Here is a 21,045-nt window from a genome sequence, read left to right as displayed (position 1 = left end):
TTATGGGCCATGATGAGAAATCAGTCTTAAATAGGATTATTTAAAAATCCAAGTTAATTAGTGATTTTCTAACTTGGCTATACTCTAGACTTACTTAGGAGTAAAAGGGGGGGAGTAAAAGGGGGGGGGAAAGGCAGTACCTGGGATCTTGAGTTAAACAGCCTGGAATGAAGAGATTTTTAGCATGCAACCGAGTTTGTTTACCTTTGAAATGGAGAGGATCAGGCCTTTTTACCTGACATCAAGTTAAACAAGGATCAAGTTAAACAAGGAACAGCCAAGCCCAGACTTAGAGCACTAGTTCATTCTTTCCCCGTTGCCACTTTGCTGTACTGTGATGTCAACTAGGACTCCTCTCTAGCCACTGGAGTTGAGAATGTTTACAGATAGCTTCATAGGTGGCTGAGGCAATGCTATACTTCAGTACAAACCAAAGGGAAGGCAGGAATTAACTGGGAGAGCTCTGTGCCCTAGCTCTCCTCACTTCTATATATCCGTAACTCCTCCAGCTAACTTTTGCTGAATTCCTGTTCTTCAAACATGCCAGGTACATTCTAGCTTGTGTTCTTGCTCTTCCCTCTGCCTAAAATACAGACTTTCACGGCACTCCACTTGATCCTTATTTGCTCTAAATGCCTGACACATTCTGTTTGTCCTTCTCTCCACTCCCATTGTAATGGGACAGTAATATTTCATTCATTGCTGAATCTCAGTGCTTCCCCTTACTCTGACCTATTACAAGCTGGGTCCCAAAGTTTCTTGTTTCCTGACTAGGAAAGAATGGACCATCTTACTCAAGTCTAGGGAAATAATAGACTTTTTCCATTTTTAAAGAAGCCCAACTTCAAGCATCCAAGCTGACCAGTTTTCACGAGCTTCAGTAGTTGACATATTCAAGTGTATACAAGCAGTTCAACGACCACTAGGTTCACACTATACTAGAACACTGTGATCTCAACATGCCTTTAACAGGGTTTGTATGTCAGGGCAAATGCATTCTAATTTGACTCTGGATTCACATGCTGATTTTTCACAAGTAGCAGGCAGTTTTATTAATATTAAACCTTTCTAGTCAGAAAAAAAAAGACACTAGGTTAAAAAACAAACAACAACAAAACCTATATAGAGAACATTCATTGATCTTTATTTGATTTGACAAAAATCTGCATTATTAAAAGACAAGTAACAAAATCTGAGCTTCTATGAATCTTAAATATTAAGTTCTATAGGATTACGTAAGAAGTAATATCTGACAGACATTATCACATGCAGACGCTCCTGCCAAGGGGAGTCTTGGGGACTTGATCTGCAAGGTGAGGTCCACGGTGTGCAGTGCAATGAGCAAAATCCTCGAGATAATGCAATCCATTTGCTTGGATAAAGAAATGTGTGTGTGTGTTTTTTTTGGTGCTAGTTCTGGGGTTTGAACTCAGGGCCTGGGAACTGTCCTGAAGCTTTGATTTTGCTCAAGGATAGAGCTCTACCACTTGAGCCACAGCTCCACTTCTGGCTTTTTGGTGGTTCATTGGAGATAAGAGTCTCTCGGACCTTCCTGCTTAGGCCAGCTTTCAATCATGATCCTAAGATCTCAGCCTCCTGAGAGGATTACAAGCGTCAGCCACTGATGCCTGGCAAATATCTCTTTTGGGGGGAAGAAAAAGGTGGTAATGTGGGCAGGGATTCAATGGCATATACCGAATGGCTTCTCCATTTCCAAATGGTAATAAAAATATGAAATCATGGCACTAGGGCACCTTTAAGGAAAAGAACACCTTGACTGGAGTAGGTTCATTGCATAATTCTTCAGTAATATGTACAATTTTCAAGTAATAAAGTCGAATTAAGTGACGAATTTCACTCTAGCAGTGGCTATCTGGTTTTCTTCTCGCCTTCTGGGGCCGGCTCTGTTTCGGCATCACAGGGACACCTTTCCACACAGTTTCTGGGAAACCAGCCTCTTATTCTTGAAACACCTGAGGGACAAAGTGAGAGGGAGGTGAGATGGCTGGATGTACTACACGGGGGCCAACATGTGCTGTGGCTTCAGATGAGTAAGATTTTAGTGAGACTTCCCACCACTCCTTCACTCTCTCACATAAGTACAGCTTGCGGGGGGGGGGGGACGGGGGGGGAAATGCTTCTCACAAACTGGATAATGGACACTCCCCACATGTCTGGCAAAGGGGCTAATGCATTTGAACCAGTGCCTGACTGGAGTTGAGGACTTTGGCAGATCATTGGAAAAGGTGATTTGGCACGCCTCCAACTGCAGCTTCCCCCCTCTGTGCTTCCGCCTCCTTAAGACTGTTTCTCTTTCTTTCCTTCCTTCCTTCTTTTTCTTTTTTTTGTGTGTGTGCCAGTGGTGGGGCTTGAACTCAGAGCCTGGATGCTGTCCCTTAGCCTTTTGTGCTCAAGGTTGGCATTCTACCACTTGAGTCACATTTCTGGCTTAATTTTTTTTCCCCTTTTATTTGGTGGTTAACTGGAGATAAGAATCTCACAAGTAGGGCTGGGAATATGGCCTAGTGGCAAGAGTGCTTGCCTCGTATACATGAGGCCCTGGGTTCGATTCCTCAGCACCACATATACAGAAAATGGCCAGAAGGGGCGCTGTGGCTCAAGTGGCAGAGTGCTAGCCTTGAGCAAAAAAGAAGCCAGGGACAGTGCTCAGGCCCTGAGTTCATGGCCTAGGACTGGCCAAAAAAAAAAAAAAAAAAAAAAAAAAAAGAATCTCACAAGTTTTCCTACCAGTGCTGGCTTCAACCTGGTATCCTCAGATCTCAGACTTGTGAGTAGCTACGATTATGGGCATAAGTCACTGGAGCCCCACTTTTAAGAGTGTTTCTCATGTACTCTCTTCTGTTTTGCACAAGGTCTTACAATTTGGTTTGGGATGGCCTCATGCTCCCAACCCTCCTGTCCAGCTTCCAAGTTCCACAGCCACACACCATCACATTTGGCATGTAAATATTTACACCAAAGTTGCCTGAGCGGATGTTGGATTTACTTATAATTAACCACTAGTGTTTTATAAAGATTATCCTGAGTTTCTGAGATCCAGTGGCTTAACCTATAATCCAAGCTACCCAGACAAACAACATATGGAGGACTGTGGTACAAATGGAGCCTGGACAGAAAACTCTACCAGATTTTATCTCCAGCAAAAAGCTAGTTATTTTGAGTTCAAACCCAAATCTTACCCCCCAAAAGTAAAATATAAAAATAAAATAAATCCAGGGTTAATTTTTCCTTTAAAAAGGAACAATTCTCTTTTTAAGGTCTGACCTATTAGTTTTAAAAGTAACAACAGGAATTCTCATTCTAAGGGAAACATACAACACAAGAGTTTAGTGCCCAGAATATGGAATCTGGAGTTAGAATGCTCAGGTTTGAAACCTGGCTCTACCTGGTGGTTATTGTGTATCTATGGGCAAGTTACTCAGCCCCTCTGAGCTTCGGTCTCCTCACCATTCAAATATCACATACTTAAGAGCTCACATGTCATTGGACAAGCTATGGAGAAATGCCGAAGAGCTTCTCTTTGCTGCTTGACCATGTGCCCTCTGCAGTTCTCATGCACGATAGGATTATTGGCATTTTTTAAAAATTTTAAATAAAATTTAGAATGATTGCCAGGAGTCATACTCTTCAAGCATGCCTTTCAGTATCCATACCTTCTGTAAAGGGATCATCAAGAATTTTGTCTCCATACAGCCAGTATCTAAAATAATAAAACAATAAATTTAATTTGTTTGTGGATAGATGTCAGTTTTCATGAAAGAAAAACACAGATCTGTCACTCACCGTAATCCTCTTGTGGCTAAAATGATTTCCCCTTTCTGCAGCTGAATTCGAGGCTCTTCAGTGCAAGGGCTTGTGAAGAAAGTTTTTATTCCTCTATTCAAAGGACAGTAGGCACCACTGTAATTTTCTATTACCTTATAGCGAACCTGGCAAGAGCGGTCAGCAGAACAAGGTGAATATTTACCAAGATATCTGAGTTGTTGGAACAAAGAATGTTTAAGGAGGACTCAAAATATCCAGTGGCAAGCCACTGTCCCTCCTAGTTCTCCATCCAGCATGTTCCCCTCGAGCGGGGGGTGGGGGTGGGGACCACAGTTCGGGTCCTCGGCCTTTTCTTATTCATTTTCAGCAAAAAGCAGCTGAAAGCTGCACGGCAGTGCTACCAAGGATGGGAACATTTCCTATGCTCCACATCTGTGCTCTTATTGGGGTCCACAGACACATGTGGTTACTGAACACTATCCTGTGGCTAGTACAAATGAGGAGCTGAAATTTTTTTTTTTTTTTTTTTGGCCAGACCTGGGCCTTGGACTCAGGGCCTGAGCACTGTCCCTGGCTTCTTCCCGCTCAAGGTTAGCACTCTGCCACTTGAGCCACAGCGCCACTTCTGGCCGTTTTCTGTATACATGGTGCTGGGGAATCGAACCTAGGGCCTCGTGTATCCGAGGCAGGCATTCTTGCCACTAGGCTATATCCCAAGCCCTGAAATTTTAATTAAAGTTAAACAGGCACACAAAGCTAGCTAGTGGCAGTGGATCTGACAGCCTGGTTTAAGGACGGGCTGCACCTTATGAAATCTATATGTGTTGGTAAATTTATATTTGTATATATTTGGCAGTGGGAGGGGAATGAAGAGGTAGTAGGGTTTGAACTCAAGGCTTCATTCTTGCCAGTAGGTGCTGCACCACTTGAGCCCCACTGCCAGGCCTTTTTGCTTTAGAGACATTTCAGATAGGGACTCACACTTATCACCCAAGGGACAGCCTCTGACTTAGATCCTGCAAATTATGCCCATGCAGCTGGTATTATAGGTGTGTGCCACACCTAGCTTGTTTGATGGGATATTGCTAACTTTTTGCGCAGGCCGTACTTGAACTGCAAGTGCCCCCAAGTTTCTATAATTACAGACATGTACCCTCAGGCCCTTGACAGGCTACATTGAGAATAACCACTTTTCTATGCTGGCAAAATGAAAATTCCTTTTTTACCTGCCTTCCCAACCAAGTATTTAAATGACTGTAAAAATGAATCCTGTCAAATTCCAACAAATGTATTAAAGAACAGTATGCAATAAAAGCTTTGGGTTTCTACAGCTACACTATATAGAAGTATAGAGCCTGAAACACAAACACAATCAGTATCATTGCAAAAGAATTACTTACACTTCTGACTCTCTTGTCTGCTTTTTGTTTCAACTGTTCTATCTGTGTGGAAGATACAAAAAGGAAAAAAAATAAACCTCTGACTCAATGTGGAAACTCAAGTCTACTCTCTTTAGTATCAGAGCAACAGGAGAATCCCCAGTTTTCCAGTATTTCATATTGTTGGCAACTTTAAGCCACAAGCCCTGGGAACTAGGGGCTCAGAATAGGCCCTCTCTGAACCCACTTGCCCATGTTACCTGTGTGTATTCCTAAAGGCCAGTGTGGCCCAGGATCAGGGCTTAGTGGTCTGTGCCCTGTATTTTCAGGCTAGTGCTCAAGACAAAGATCCCGAGAACCACAGACTCTCTGGACACAGAAATGTGACTGCATCTTGATTTGGTCACTGTAGTGCTCTTCCCTCCTTTGCTACTATTAACAGTATTATATTAGATACAGTAGGGAAAAGATGACCTGCACTCTAGAATCAAGTTAAAGACATAGGCTACAAGAATTAAAATGATGAGATCTCATGAGTATAAAGTAGTGGTTTATGACCAGTGTCAAATGCAAAGAATCTGTAGAGTAGGGAGGCTGGATAGAAGCAGCGAGACTGGCAGTGGTCTGGACAGACAGAGAGGAGGCCATCAGAGGTAGAGGGAGGGCAGGCAAAGTTACGCGGCAGGGATGTACAAGAAGTTCACATTATACTGTAGGCTGGAAGGTAGTTTTAGAATTCGGAACTTTGTCATACAGGTTTGGAGTGTTTCAGAATAAATAAAGGAAGAAATGTGATAAAAGACATCTTTATGAAATATTAGATTTGTTGTGACACACTGAGAACATTTGCATTATGTTACTATCACTGAGTTAAGGGAAGACAAGGAACAGAAGGCGAGGAATAAAAGAAAGGCTCTTTGAACACTAATACTCACTGTTAAGCTGTACTGGTGACATCCTTCTCTTATCGGCCACTCTAATCCATCTCCTTCAGGCACTCCTGACCACGTAAATACCTGTTTAAAGTTCTTCCATTTACTTCCCATATCATAGGGGAAAACAAAGATTTCATCTAGCTGGTAATACTGAATTCGATCTTTAGCCTGTGGATAACAAAGATACAAAATAGCAGATATGTGGTGGCCTCAAGTGGCTTTCAGTAAATATTAGCAGAATACTCATTTCTCAAGTTTGTTTCAGTCCCAAATGTACTTTATTCTTGCTTAGCATACAGAACAAAAAGATTCTCTTTGACACAGAAAACCAACCTCCTATGTTCCTAGGGAACCAATATTTTGTAAAAAAAACTTTTTTTTTGGTGCTGGTATTGGGGCTTGAACTCAAGGACTGGCCATTGTCCTTTAGCTTTTTTACTAAAGGGTAATACTCTATCATTTGAGCCACAGCTCCAGTTTTGGCTTTTGGGTGGTTAATTGGAGATAAAGCTGGTTGGCTTTGAATCTTGACCCTTAGCTCTATTCCCCTGAGTAGCTAGGATTACAGGCATGTGCCACCAAAGGCTGGTGGAAAATACTCTTTAAAAAAACCAGAACGTGAGACATATGAAAAAATGCTCTACATCACTGGCCATAAAAGAAATGCAAATCAAAACAACATTGAGATTCCATCTCACCCCAGTAAGAATGTCATATATCAAGAAAACTAACAATAACAATTGTTGGAGGGGATGTGGCCAAAAGGGAACCCTACTTCATTGTTGGTGGGACTGTAAACTGGTTCAGCCACTCTGGCAAGCAGTCTGGAGATTCCTCAGAAGGCTAAGTATAGAACTCTCCTATGACCCAGCAGCCCCACTTTTGGGTATCTATCCAAAAGACCATAAACAAAATCACAGTAATGCCACCAGCACAACAATGTTCATCGCTGCACAATTTGTCATAGCGAGAATCTGGAACCAACCCAGATGCCCCTCAGTAGACGAATGGATCAGGAAAATGTGGTACATATACACAATGGAATTTTATGCCTCTATCAGAAAGAATGTCATTGTCGCATTTGTAAGGAAATGGAAGGACTTGGAAAAAATTATACTAAGTGAAGTGAGCCAGACCCAAAGAAACATGGACTCTATGGTCTCCCTTATTGGGAATAATTAGCACAGGTTTAGGCAAGTCATAGCAGAGCATCACAAGGCCCAATAGCTATACCCTTATGAACACATAAGATGATGCTAAGTGAAATGAACTCCATGTTATGGAAACAATTGTTATATCACAGTTGTAACTACTTTCAACATCCCATGTGTATCTGTAGCTTCTATTATTGATGATTTTTTTTTTTTTTTGCCAGTCCTGGGCCTTGGACTCAGGGCCTGAGCACTATGATGTTCTTGTATCACCTTCCTGTGGTTGTATCTACACTATCTCTGTAATCTTATCTGAGTATATTGGAAACCGTGTATACTGGTACTGGAAGCAGGAAATTGAAAGGGAATACCAAATTTGAGAGACACAGGGTAAAAAAAAAAGACAAACAACTACAAAAGCAATACTTGCAAAACTGTTTGGTGTAAGTGAACTGAACACCTCCGGGGGGGGGGGGAAGGGGGAGGAGGGAGGGGGGATGAGGGACAAGGTAACAAACAGTACAAGAAATGTATCCAATGCCTAATGTATGAAACTGTAACCTCTCTGTACATCAGTTTGATAATAAAAATTTGAAAAAAAACAAACAAACCAGAACGTGTGTGGAAAGCTTTCATTAAAAAAAAATCATGACACAAGTAACATAAATTAATATTTGGACTTACCTGCACATATTATGTATTTACATAAAAAGTAACATCAATTATATTCTAGGCAATTAAATGGTTAACTCTAACTTCAGGAAATACACTAGCTTCAAATTTCTTAAGTTCTGCTGACACCTAGTGGTATAAAGATACACTTTAGCAACAACGTGTAAACTTCTAATTTGTGTGTACTTCAATGTCCAGTAATTTCTATTAATTTCCCATAGATTTAATATCACCTGAATTATTTACTCAGTGATAAAGTACAAGTTTTAAAATAACTTTTAAGTCAGCATGGTACTTTACAGACAGTTTTAAATTAACAAAAGAAAAAGGTTAACCTACTATCAATTTATTTATGATGCTTACTAGAAATGATACTCTGAGATATTTGATTATGAAGCTTTCCATAAGAAATCTTCTTGTGGTTATTTATAAAGTAATATAGATATTGATTTTATTAAAAACTTGTCCCCAAGTTATAACATGAATGAAACATTAAGAAAATATATAAATCTTTCCTCATTAAGAGAATAAAAAGTGATTTCTTTTCTTTTTCTTTTATTCTTTTGTGTTGAACCCAGGGCCTAGGCACTGTCTTTGAGCTTTTTTGCCTAAGGCTAGTGCTCTACCACTTCTGCCATAGCTCTACTTCCATAGCTTCTACTTTTTGGCAGTTTATTGCAGATGAAGAGTTCCACTGACTTTCCTGTCCAGGCTGGCTTCAAACTGTGACCCTCAGATCTCAGCCTCCAGAGTAAGATTACAGGCCGTGCCTTATTTTGTAAAACAAAAGAATCAGGTCTTCAAAATGCACTGAAGTTCAGTAAACAGACTGTACAGTAGTTACAGGAAAAACTGGTAAGGAAGACAGTAGTTTATAGACGTAACTCGGTCAAAAATAACTCAGTCTTTTCCACAGAGCTGCAGTCGGTGGAGATGGGTTCAAAGCTGAGGCCTGTGGTATGGCTATGGTGCTGCAGGTAAGGGAAGAAGAATACCTGGGCAGGCTTGGGGACAGCCAAGGAAGGAGCTTTGTAGGAAGTGATTACTGAAGTAAGCCCTGGGGTGAGAGTCAAGCAAAAAAAGTGGGAAGACTGTCTAGGCAGAGAACAAACTATGTAAAGATATAGAAGCTCTGGGTGTGAGCCAGAATGCGTCAAGGGTAGGAAATGAGGACGGAGAAGAAGACCAGGGGAAATCACAGGTCATGTCATGTATATGCTAAAGTGCTTGAGCATAAACCCGTGTGGCTCTCGAAGCCTGTTTTGTAGGTCCTCAAGACCTCTTCTTTGGTTTCAAGAAAGTCAAACTATTTTCATATGAATGCTATGATTATTATTTGCCTTTACATTGTGTTGTCCTTTTCAATGGCAGGTGAGGTTGCTAGCACCTTGAAGGAATCAAAACACTGGCATCAAACTCTGTTAGTCATTTATATTGTTTGCCAATACAGTGTGGTACTTGGGATTTTTGAAGTGAGGGCCTCATGCTGGCTAGATTGTCTTCTCACTGGTTATTTTTAGGAAAAGATTTCCCTTCCAAACATGGAACAGCCTCTGAGCTGTGATCCATTTACTACAGGCTACTTGTTACAGCTTTGACTGGTTCCAGATGCCACTGTATCCAGCTTCCCTCCAATGGAGATAGGGTCCCATGGGAGATCACAGTGCCTGGAATGGCCTTGTACCACAATCCTCCCCGCCTCAGCCTCCTATATAGCTTGGAGTGATAGGCACATGATACTGAAACCAGCTTTGAGTTGAAGAGGTTTGCTAACTTCTCTGTTCTAGGTGGCCTTGAATGACAATTCTTCCATTCTTAGCTTTCTAGTAATTAGGATTACAGGCATGAGCACCTGACTCCAGCTTCAATATATAGTTAAAAAAATAATTTCATGCACAAATTTTCTTTTGTTATTGAGGTTTGAACTCAGGGTCTTGATTCCTCAGTTGCTACTCAATCATTTGAACCACACTTCCAGCCACGCTTTGCTTGTTTAGTGGATTTTTCTGCCTAGGCTGGCCTCAAGCCTCAGTTTCCCACATCTCAGCCTCCTGAGTAGCCAGGATTATAGACTTGAGCCACTGGAGCCCATCAATGTTGAAATAGATGTCCTTTCAAAACGCTGCATGACCAAAGGAAATTGACATAAAGCATGCCAAAGAAAAATGACTAGCTCAAGAAAAGCAATTGTGGGACTTTGAGCTAACAAAAGCCACAAACCAATTTATTTCATGTGACACTTTTTACTTGTGAGTAATTAACAGACAACTACATGGTTGCCCATACTTCAGAATTTGGTGAAAATTTTCTCAAAAATGAACAAAGTCAGGCTGTCACTTCAAAGGGAAAACAACTGACAGTTTACTACAGGTAGGAGGTGAGACTTTCTAGTAAACATGAGAATTCTGGAAAACCTGTTTATGACTATGAGCATGACAGCTTTCCCATATTTAAAAATTTTTCTCATAAAATAGTGGTAAGAATGAATGTAATTTTTGAAAGACATTGAAATTTAAAAAATCTGCATAACTCGGTACACCAGTATTTTCCAAATGATCAGTGGCTGACGTACAAAAGTCCATTCAAAGCAAGATGGATGGATGTTAACATAAAAGAAACAAAAAGTTCACAGGTAGAACATGTTATTCATCATGTTGAGGACTGTGGCTCAGGGGTAGAGCACTAGCCTAGCATGCATGAGGCTCTGGGTTCAATTCTCCCGAAGAGCAAAATAAAATAAGATAAAATAAGATCAAGTTTTCACGTTGGATCAAATGGGTTTATTATCTAAGAGGATTATGAAGGTACTCCACTGTTGTCTACCTCCTTATTTGTGGGAGGCTGGGTTTTCTTCATAACCTTTATCCAAAGCAATGCATCTCGACAGACTGTATGTATACATGCAGGTGTGAGAATCTAACTACCTTCTGTTGACTCAGGTACTGAAGAGATTTGTGAAACTATAAAACAAGGCCACTTTTCTCCCAATTTTTCATTTGAAAAGTATAATTATTTTTCATAAAAATATTTTTACTAACATGTTACTGCTATTTTTAAGTGAAATAATACATCTAAATTTTCTCTCAGACAATATGGCAAATCCCAACAGGTACACTACACATAAAACCTATTTTATGTCCTTAACTTTTGGAGTATACAATGATTATGAGACCAAAATCTAAGAGCTAGCTGCTTAAGCTTATGTCTACAGACAAATTGCCAGGGACTAAATATTTCCTACATATGTGTGCATCTGTGTTACTTTCTCTTACTTATTTTTAATTGGTATTGCTTGATATCATTTTTTTTCCTTTTTCCTGAGATAGGTCTCTCCATGTAGTTCAGCTGGCCTTGAATTCTCAGTCTTTTTTTTTTTTTTTTTTTTTTTTGCCAGTCCAGGGCCTTGGACTCAGGGCCTGAGCACTGTCCCTGGCTTCCTTTTGCTCAAGGCTAGCACACTTCCACTTGAGCCACAGCGCCACTTCTGGCCGTTTTCCGTTTTCTGTATATGTGGTGCTGGGGAATCGAACCCATGGCCTCATATATACGAGGCAAGCTCTCTTGCCACTAGGCCATATCCCCAGCCCGCTTGATATCATTTTAACAATGAGAAAGCAGCCCATAAAAATCAAGATCTTTTAACTGTCTTCAAAAAAATTCCTAAGGTCTTATAACACAGAGGAGTAAGTACTTCAAGATCTTTTAATGGTCTTCAAAAAATTTTGTAAGTCTTATAACGCAGAAGAATATTTCATGCATGAATATGGCATGCTGATTATGTAAGGAAGCTGTTTAGAAGTCAGGTTTTCACTTCTGGACACATAGTAAACTGGACCTATTAGTTAATCAATACATTACTGAGGGAATAATGATTAAAATTTACCTTCTCTTCAATCCATGATTCAATAGAAGTTTTGTTTCTGAGAATTATTTTCATCTGCAAATTAAATAATAATGACATTTAATAATTCCTTTTTTCTCTTAAATTATCATTTTCACACTCTTCTTATAAGGTAGCTCTCATTGTTCTCTTCCATAAGTAACGACATTCAGTACAAGAAGTCACTCACTTCACAGTTAGTATGTAATCCATCTGATTCTATGTTGCTTGGTCGTAAATATCATACCATAGTGTCTCACCATAAAAATGATCATACCAGTAATCAAGGCTGAATCTAGTATCAAATTTATGTTTTTAAGTAATGTTTTCAGAGAACTAGTAAAACACTGATACATCAAGTATTTTAAATGTACTTGGGATTAACATGGTATGAGCATGGTAAAATTTAAATATGCCTAATCTATTTACAAGCAACTGTGACTTATTTCCATGAACCTATATATACTGTTTGTCATAGTGTATTCAGTCTCTATTCTATCATTCTATTTTTTTAGATACAACTGATCCACTCATAAAAGTTTATACCCTTTAGAATTTTAGTTTATTGCTATTATGATTGTTTTCTTTGTTGTCTTTTCCATGACTGAGCTGATGCTTTAGCCACTTGAACCACACCTCCAGTCTGACTTCTTTTTTTTTTTTTTGGCCAGTCCTGGGCCTTGGACTCAGGGCCTGAGCACTGTCCCTGGCTTCTTCCCGCTCAAGGCTAGCACTCTGCCACTTGAGCCACAGCGCCGCTTCTGGCCGTTTTCTGTATATGTGGTGCTGGGGAATCGAACCTAGGGCCTTGTGTATCCGAGGCAGGCACTCTTGCCACTAGGCTATATCCCCAGCCCCCCCCCCTTTTTTTTTTTCCCAGTCCTGGGCCTTGGACTCAGGGCCTGAGCACTGTCCCTGGCTTCCTTTTGCTCAAGGCTAGCACTCTACCACTTGAACCACAGTGCCACTTCTGGCCATTTTCTATATATGTGGTGTTGGGGAATTGAACCAAGGGCTTCATATATAGGAGGCAAGCACTCTTGCCACTAGGCCATATTCCCAGCCCCAGCCTGGCTTCTTGATAGTTAAATGGAGAGCAAGTTTCAGAGACTTTTCAGCTTGAGTTGGCTTCGAATCATGATCCTTCAGTTCTCAGTCCCTTTAGTAGGACAGTATTATAACTATGGACCACCAGTGCCTAACTTTCTGACACTTAATTACACTGACCAAAAAAAAAAAAATCAAATAATTAATTATGAGTTCCCCATGGAACCTCTTCATTTTTCATAACTGCAAGATCAAAAGCTAGCAGAGTGATTCACCAAAGACCAGACATTACAAAGCAACAAAAACTATGTCATGGGGTTATTACAAATGAGTTGATATACTTAAAGTACCTAAAACTGTGCCTAACATATAAGCACTAAGCAATTCTTAGCTATATTACTATTGCTTATTATGATTACTACTACAGTGTATTGCTAATGTAAAATATTAATAATTATGTCTACTGAGTACATTCATGATGGCCTTGGGTAAGCCACTTAACCTTTTTGAGAATGAACCATTTACTTGACTGCTAAGGAAAAAAGATAGTAATAAGCTGTGTGTGTGTGTGTGTGTGTGTGTGTGTGTGTCTGTCTGTCTGTCTGTCTGTCTGTCCTGGGGCTTATCAGAACCTGGTGCTGTCCCTGAGCTTTCTTGGTTTAAGGCTAGAGCTCTACTAGTTGAGCCACAGCTCTACTTCTGGTTTTTTGGTAGTTAATGGGAGAAAGGAGTCTCATGGACTTTCCTGCCTGCGTTGGCTTTGAACCCTGACCCTCAGATCTCAGCCTCAGAATTATAGGAATGAGCCACTGGTATCCAGCTAGTAATAAGCTTTTATCAGCTTCTTTTGAGTTGATGTGAAGAGTAAGAAGTATAAAGTGAGAAGAGTTCTCAACCCTAACTATATAACTACAGTACATATATAGAGAATACATATATATGTATTTCATACATATGTACTGTATATGTGTGTATATATGTGTGTGTGCTGTAGTAAACATCTCATAGATTAAATCAGTAACTCCAAAGATTTTCACAAAATCATTTGTCACTATTAATGATTAAATTAGCTGCCTAGATGGACTAAGCAAAAGTAATTTTTATCTCATGTCATTTTTAAATGCAGTCTTCATCTTTCTCATTATAATCAGCCAAAATAATGTGACCTCTTGTAGCCAGAGGTGACTGAGAAACTCACCTGAATAAAAAACAACATCCCAACAGCTATGGTTGTTCCTAAAGCTAATCCCAAGGCAAATAAGGTGGCAGCAAATGCAGCTAATCCAAAGGGAACAATTGGGAGAGGATCTCTCCTCGCTGCACTCATATCAATCTTCACGGTGTTCCACCCAAAGGAGAGCTATAATCAACAACAACAACAATGTACACTTGAAATGCCTGGCTGTCAACTGGTCAAACTCTCCTAAGACAAGGACTGAAATGTGTGATCAAAACAAATGTAGCAAATAGAGATATCTGTAACAAACACTTTGGCTTGGGCTTATAATGATGTTTATGATTTTGTCTCTCTCTCTCTCTCTCTCTCTCTCTCTCCCTCCCTCCATCCATCCATCCATCCATCTTCTTACAGTATTGAGTATCTGACCCAGGGCCTCACACATGTGGACAAGTGCTCTTTTATAGGTTGTTGTTTTTTTGTTTTTTTTTTCCCCCCAGAGCTAAGGACCGAACTTGGGGCCTTGTGCTTGCCAGGCAGGCACTCTTCCACTGAGCTAAATCCCTAGTCCCTGGACAAGTGCTCTACTACTGAACTGTATCCCTATCTCATTCTTAGTTAATTCTTTAGAGTTGCTTTTGTTAGTGTTTCTGCAGAGTCAGCCAAACTTTATAAACATTACTATATATGAACAACAATAGACCTCAATGTTATTTTCCTTGTTATTTTCAATTTACAGCAACACATACAACACAGAATTTAAAATGCAGGCCAGGCCAAATAGGACCTGCAGATACGCATTTCCTGACCTATAAATAATTTAAAAATATTAAAAGTTAGGTGTCAACAATTAAAAATCTGAACATTTTAGATAAACATTCAATTATTTTCCCAAGAAATGAGAAGAAGTAGTTATCTCTAGGCAAGCAGTCTTAAAGGCTACAAATTAATGCTACAAATAAAACATGGTGGTTCCCTCTGTGAAGGACATGTAATATCTATCTTGCCACAGAGCCATCTGACCTTTGTCCTTCACTGACCTTCCAGGCTGACTAAGGGAGTTTTATGAGTTTATTTCACAATCACTCTTAAACCAACTCCAACTATAGTCAGTGTAACATTTATTTTAGGACATGCATCTGTCCCAGGAGCTACCTTCCAGTGCACTGAAGTTAGACATGAACAGAAGTACTACTGTGGCTTTTTCTTCTTGCTTTTTCTTCCCCCTTGCCTTTTATCCCTCCCTCCCCCACCTCTATTCTTACCATAATAACTAAGTTTGAAATCAAATACAGGTATACAGTGCTAAAATAGAGTGCCTAAGGTAAATGTCTGGAACAAAATAATCTTTCCTTAAGATTGTAAGAGGTGAAGCAAAATTGCTTAGCTGAATCAGATAGCATATTTCTAAAAGGAACTTCTTAATGTTGATAACTTGCACTAACTGGCAACAGTGATACACTAAACATTTTCACTTACCCGATTGTAAAGCTGTGTGTACATAGTCATAACAAAAATGAAAGCAGCATGGATACAACCCAGTGGTGCCAAAAGGAGAAACAGTGTGAACGAAGCGTGATTTTGGTAACCACAACAGTTGTTGATCCAAGGACAGTGATGGTCCATCTTCATCACGCATCTAACAAGAAAAATTTACATGAGACATATATAACTTTGGTCTTGAGAGGATCAAGTAAATAGAAATCCAGCATGTTCAAGAGTCATAGGGGAACAATAATTCATGGAACAGAAAGATTCATCTTTATGAGCTTTAAAAATTGATGGGTTGCATTGCAGTGGAAGGAACTGTAAACTCGGGTCAGCAGCCCTGAGATACTTTGCTTTTTTTTTTTTTTTTTCCTCAAAAGCAAGGACACCAGGTAAGCAGCTTTCATGGAGGCAGTCACAGAAACTTAAACTTTACCCCTGGAATGCAAACGGGAGTCACTCACAAATTCAGTGTACCAGTGATCTCAAACATTTAATTACAGAAGTGGTGTTAAAAATCCATGCTGTGGGGCTGGGGATATAGCCTAGTGGCAAGAGTGCCTGCCTCGGATACACGAGGCCCTAGGTTCGATTCCCCAGCACCACATATACAGAAAAAAACGGCCAGAAGCGGCGCTGTGGCTCAAGTGGCAGAGTGCTAGCCTTGAGCGGGAAGAAGCCAGGGACAGTGCTCAGGCCCTGAGTCCAAGGCCCAGGACTGGCCAAAAAAAAAAAAAAAAAAATCCATGCTGAGCCCAGCTGCAGCATCTGCCATGCTTTGATTCTAGTCACTTGGTCAGAAAGAAGTCCAGATTCTGGGATGATGATATAAGGAGTCAAGAGACTCCTGAGACTCAGGAGAGCCCTGGCTGGGGGTGAGTGGGGGTGTCTTAGGTCACCCCATTCCCTGTTCACTCTGTCATGAAGTTGACTCGTTAAACGACACTTCAGCACTTTCTCCTCGGAGCACTTCTTTTTTCTTTTTCTTTACTCAACTGTGGTAAATAAACTATTGATTTTTGTTTCTAGGTTAAAAAAAAAATTGACGGGTTGGTCAGTGACTCCTTTTTAACTCTAGATAGCACGAGAGGGAAGGCTTTGTAACAGCTGCAGAAAGAAAAGATGCCTGCTGGAGATGAGTGTATTTAAAGAAGCCAGGAGGCTCAGCAAGGGACTCATTATAAAGAAATGAGCATAGTCACTGGTTTTCTTCTAGCATGGGAATGCAGTCAGTGACTCAACAGTAGTGTCTCAAGAAAAATCACTATACAAATCTCCCCTGGGGCTCTGGGGGTGAACAGATATTCTAACTTCCTTCCTGTTCTCATTACACTTCAGATGTGGAACTTTGAGCTCAGCAAGCTAACTATAGCATATAAGGTGCACTAAAGAGAGTCTTACTGTGCTCCTCATCCTGCTCTTTGCTAGAGGAATATTTCTTGGCTTGAAAACAAGTTTTATTTGCCTCTAGTGGTTTCCTAAATTTCTCTCAATCAATGGATACAGTGGCTTATTATAAAAGGACTTGACTTATTTCAAAATTTTTAAAGTGACCACTTTCTTCTCATTAAGTTCTTGATATTACAACACTGTGATAACAAGTAGACTTATTTATTAGATCTGTAAAAAGTATAAATATTTGTAAATAAATAATATGGACAGCAGGTACCCTTTATAACTCAGACTCAGAACAACTGTAAAACTAGTCAAGGTGACAGTCAACAAATATATTTAATTCTGATAAGAGTCTGTGGAAAAACTAACAATATAACTTTTTACTCTGTTCCTGTGGGGTGAGGTAAAATATATTGATTTTTTTCTAGAAAAAAAACTTTTTATTTCTAACAACAAAAAAAGAACAACATTTCTCATCTGGATTGATAAATTTAAGCATAAAAATATTGTAGACACAAATATTTTTGACAAAGTGGGCACTTGGCAGAGAATAAAACTAATTTATCCTGTTATGGTAGAAAGTACAACAACAAAAGACCAGCAATCAAGTTTCTCCAAGGAACAATATAGACAGATACCTGTTGCACTTTCTGCAGTGATGTGATCGAGGGGCCTTGAATGCTTGGCAGACTTTACAATACTGGAGATACATGCTATCCTGAGAATTTTCCTTGGCAGCAAAATACAAATAACAATACACACATTACTGGATCCCAAGTATTAAGAAATCAGACTTTATGAATAAATGCTTTCTTACGGTAGGAATTTCTTTTAGGGATGATCAGAGAAAGATGTATTGCTAGTCCTTTCATTTGAGTAACAGTTACAATAACAAATATTGTGGCAAAAAGAGCTCTACTCTCCCCATTACCCAGATGTTATTTTTCATTTCTTTTCCCCATGCTCCACTGAAACCTTGGTCATTAGTTGGTTCTGTTAGTTTTCAGTCTCTGTAGAACAGGGGTTTAGAAAGAGCCGACAATGTGGCAGGTGTTTTAAGAGTGGAGATTTGAGAATAAGTTGATACTTTTTCCCAAATCTGCTTTCTTTTATTACCTTGGTCACCTCCTTTCCCTGTGGTCATTATAATTCTCCAGTTTCTCTACTGCGATTTCTCTCTAAACTGCCTCTTGTCAAAATACTGTGCTCACAGAACCACCTCTGCTTGACTTCTAGAAGCTCCCTATGATTCTACAATTTCTCATGGATTCACTTTACACGGACTCACCTTCGTTGCATTCTTATCTGTACTACATGATCTCTTTTCCAGACATACAAGGCTGCCAGGTATCTGAATGTGTTTCCACTGTTGTCAACCTGAAATGCCTTCTTTTGCCCTCTGAAAATGTCCACTTCTCCCACAGGTCTCCAACTGAAAGTGCCTGGTTCTAATATCAACAGCACTCAGTATGTCCTATGTGATAGTTTAGTTTTATTCACAAATGCATGTTTCCTCTCCTGGCTTACAAACCTTTTCTGAAGGAGTTGCTTCTCACTCTTCTCTATATATCACTCTTCACTGCCCAGAGAGTAACTGTGTTTCTTAAACTTTAATATTCCTAAGATGTGACCTGAGGATTATGTTAAAATGAAAGCTCGACTCAGTAGGTATGGGGTGCGGACTACCAGTCTGTACTTCAAGTCCCTCAGCAAGAAACATAATCTAACAGTTTTTAAGAAGGTATAATTTGATTCACACTATATTTCTCAATGCCACATTTGTACCATATGGTTTAAAATTTTTATGATAGAAACCACCAATACTGATAACGTTTTTCTCAATGCTGAGGAATTTAATCTATTACATGAAAAGAAGATCCTGCAGCCAGACAGCACTGTGGCTACATATAGTATTTGCTTAGCTTAACTCATTACCATGAATCTACCCCTTGTTTTATCCCCTCCTTTCTTCTTCTCCCCCCCCCCCTTTTTTTTTGTCAATTGTGGGGCTTGAACTCAAGGCCTAAGAACTGTCCCTGAGCTTTTTTGCTTAAGGCTAGTGCTCTATCACTTTGAGCCACAGCTTAATTTCTCACTTTTAGGTGGTTAATTGAAGAATACGATTTTCACAAACTTTCCTGCCTGGGCTGGCTTTGAACTGTGATCCTCAGCTCTCAGCCTCCTGAGTAGCCAAGATTACAGGCATAAGTCACCAGTGGCTGGCTTCCTTTCTTATTTTTTTTAAACACAGAACAAATATTCAATGAATTTCCCTCAGATCAACATTTTCAAATAGATATAAATTCTGTGAGGATAGTCAATGATTACACTTAGTTTCTACCAGGAAAAAGAGCACATTTTGTTCCATGAGACTATTGGTTGGCAGATCAAGCAAAAAAAAAAACAAAAAAACAAACAACAAAAAAAGGCCCTATATATACAATTATCATTAAACTTCATTATCAAAAGGAATCTTTTTCTTACCGGTTTCCATCCCAAAGGGACAAAGCCAGGACCAACAAACATGGCATTGAAGTAATTATAAAGAATCATGACAGTCCAGTTTATCAACATGATGAAATTCACACTCCCTCCAGTTGTATGTAAAGGCCAATACCACAACACAGAATCAATCATGGCCATTGTAGAACATATTGCTATAACACTGAGGGCTATGATGGGACCCCAGTGACAGAGTCTTTTTAATTCTTGGAGATTTTCAAACTTGACAACTGAGCAGAATGTACCCATTTTGGTAAAGAATGCCTTTCCACTTTTAAGGAATTATAGATTTCCTTTTTCTGTGTACACGCTTCCATGTGCCCCAAGTCCATGTGTGTTCTTTAAGTGTCATGCCTTCCAGTTATGGGATGTTAATGCAGACTGTGCCATTTTCACTGTTTGTACTGTAAACTCAAAATCTTAGGTAGGAGAATATCCAGGATCTTAGGTTGAAAGTCAGCCTAAAGAAAATAAAATGGGAAAGTTCAGTGGGGGTGGGGGGAGGAAAAAGAAAAATATCACATACTGCATTTGTTAACTCCAAAAAGCACCTCAACAATAGGCACACAAATGCACAATGGAATACATAGTTTAGCAAATGTAAAAAACAATTATTCATGCCAAAACGAGTTACCACATTCTACAAGAGTTTTATCCTGGTTTGAGAGGATGAAGAATTTTGGAGCTAAGAAGTAGAGCCTTAAGGGTTGATCTCATGAAGCTTCTTTTTTAATACAACAAAGACTGGCTTAGCGAGGCTAAGTGATTAGGCCAAGGTCACAAGTATGGAACAGCTAAGTCCAAAACAGAAACCAACTTGAAACCAACTCTTTTTAGGAAGTTCTAAAGTGCTTTTTAGAAATTTCCAAGTATGAACCAGGCATCTGAGTTATTTGCTTGCAGCTGACCCCAAATGCCAACCACAATAGCCTACTGGCCCTTAAAAGCAAAGGAGGAGCCAAGAGTGAATGCTGAAAGGTGTGTGTATATGTGTGTGAAAGGAATACTGCTGTAGTGAGAATATGAAAGTCAGCATAAAAGATAAGATTTAAGGAAATAAGCAGTTGCCACTGGGGGTTGGGGGGGGGCAGAGGGTGGCGAGAGCAGGATTTAAGTAAGGATATTTCTCACTGGACCGGCGTGAGTCAGAGGAACCTCTACCTGAGGTCTAACGGGAACAGATTCTGAGCTAGACAGGCAGCAGATTCCCACGCAGCGAATGCCGCTGTGGCGTGCCTCGGTTTCCCCTCCCACGTCACGAAGCTGAGGGCTTAGAAATCTTCACGCACGGGGGAAACGTGCTAGCAAACGAGGTTGGTCTCAACATTCTGGTTCCAGCTGGGTGAGGCGAAGGCCGCCAAGATCGTGGCTGCGTCCCCTGCCTCGATTTCCCACCTCAGTCCCGTCCTTGGTGCCTGTTCCTCCGCCATCGCATTTCTGGCACCGCCTGGGTTCACCGGAACAGATTTTCTCCTCCTTGGATAAATCCAGCATGAGCACCTGAGGCCAGAAAGTAAGTCCTGGGGCGGGGGGTGGGGGAGCTGAAACGCAGTACCGCCCGGAATCGGGCGTCTCTCCGCCAGCGCCCTCTCCGCCACTCTCCCGCTCAATCCCACTGCGCCTGCGCCGCCAC

General features: G+C 40.3%; 1 protein-coding gene across 6 annotated transcripts; it reads right to left on the bottom strand.

Annotated features, from left to right (window-relative positions):
* Window positions 1–1,500: 1,500 nt before the first annotated feature.
* Zdhhc6 (zinc finger DHHC-type palmitoyltransferase 6) lies at window positions 1,501–21,008 on the bottom strand. Of its 6 annotated transcripts, none has more exons than XM_048338254.1 (11): window positions 20,808–21,008; window positions 19,395–19,873; window positions 17,549–17,640; window positions 15,507–15,666; window positions 14,049–14,210; window positions 11,807–11,860; window positions 6,101–6,268; window positions 5,187–5,228; window positions 3,805–3,950; window positions 3,675–3,721; window positions 1,501–1,973 (listed from the first exon to the last, which is right to left on the bottom strand). In XM_048338254.1, exons 2-11 carry the CDS (start codon window positions 19,659–19,661, stop codon window positions 1,870–1,872), a joined length of 1,242 nt encoding a protein of 413 aa, XP_048194211.1. In that variant the 5' UTR covers window positions 19,662–19,873; window positions 20,808–21,008; the 3' UTR covers window positions 1,501–1,869. The 6 variants fall into 6 exon arrangements, with proteins under 6 accessions (XP_048194211.1, XP_048194212.1, XP_048194213.1 ...); XM_048338255.1 differs by lacking the exon at window positions 20,808–21,008 and adding an exon at window positions 20,544–20,801; XM_048338256.1 differs by lacking the exon at window positions 20,808–21,008 and adding an exon at window positions 20,574–20,801.
* Between the last annotated feature and the right edge of the window lie 37 nt (window positions 21,009–21,045).

This window comes from Perognathus longimembris, chromosome 2 (genome assembly GCF_023159225.1).
Source record: "Perognathus longimembris pacificus isolate PPM17 chromosome 2, ASM2315922v1, whole genome shotgun sequence".
In the NCBI taxonomy this organism is placed as follows: domain Eukaryota; kingdom Metazoa; phylum Chordata; class Mammalia; order Rodentia; family Heteromyidae; genus Perognathus; species Perognathus longimembris.
This window is presented reverse-complemented; position numbering and strand designations above follow the sequence as displayed.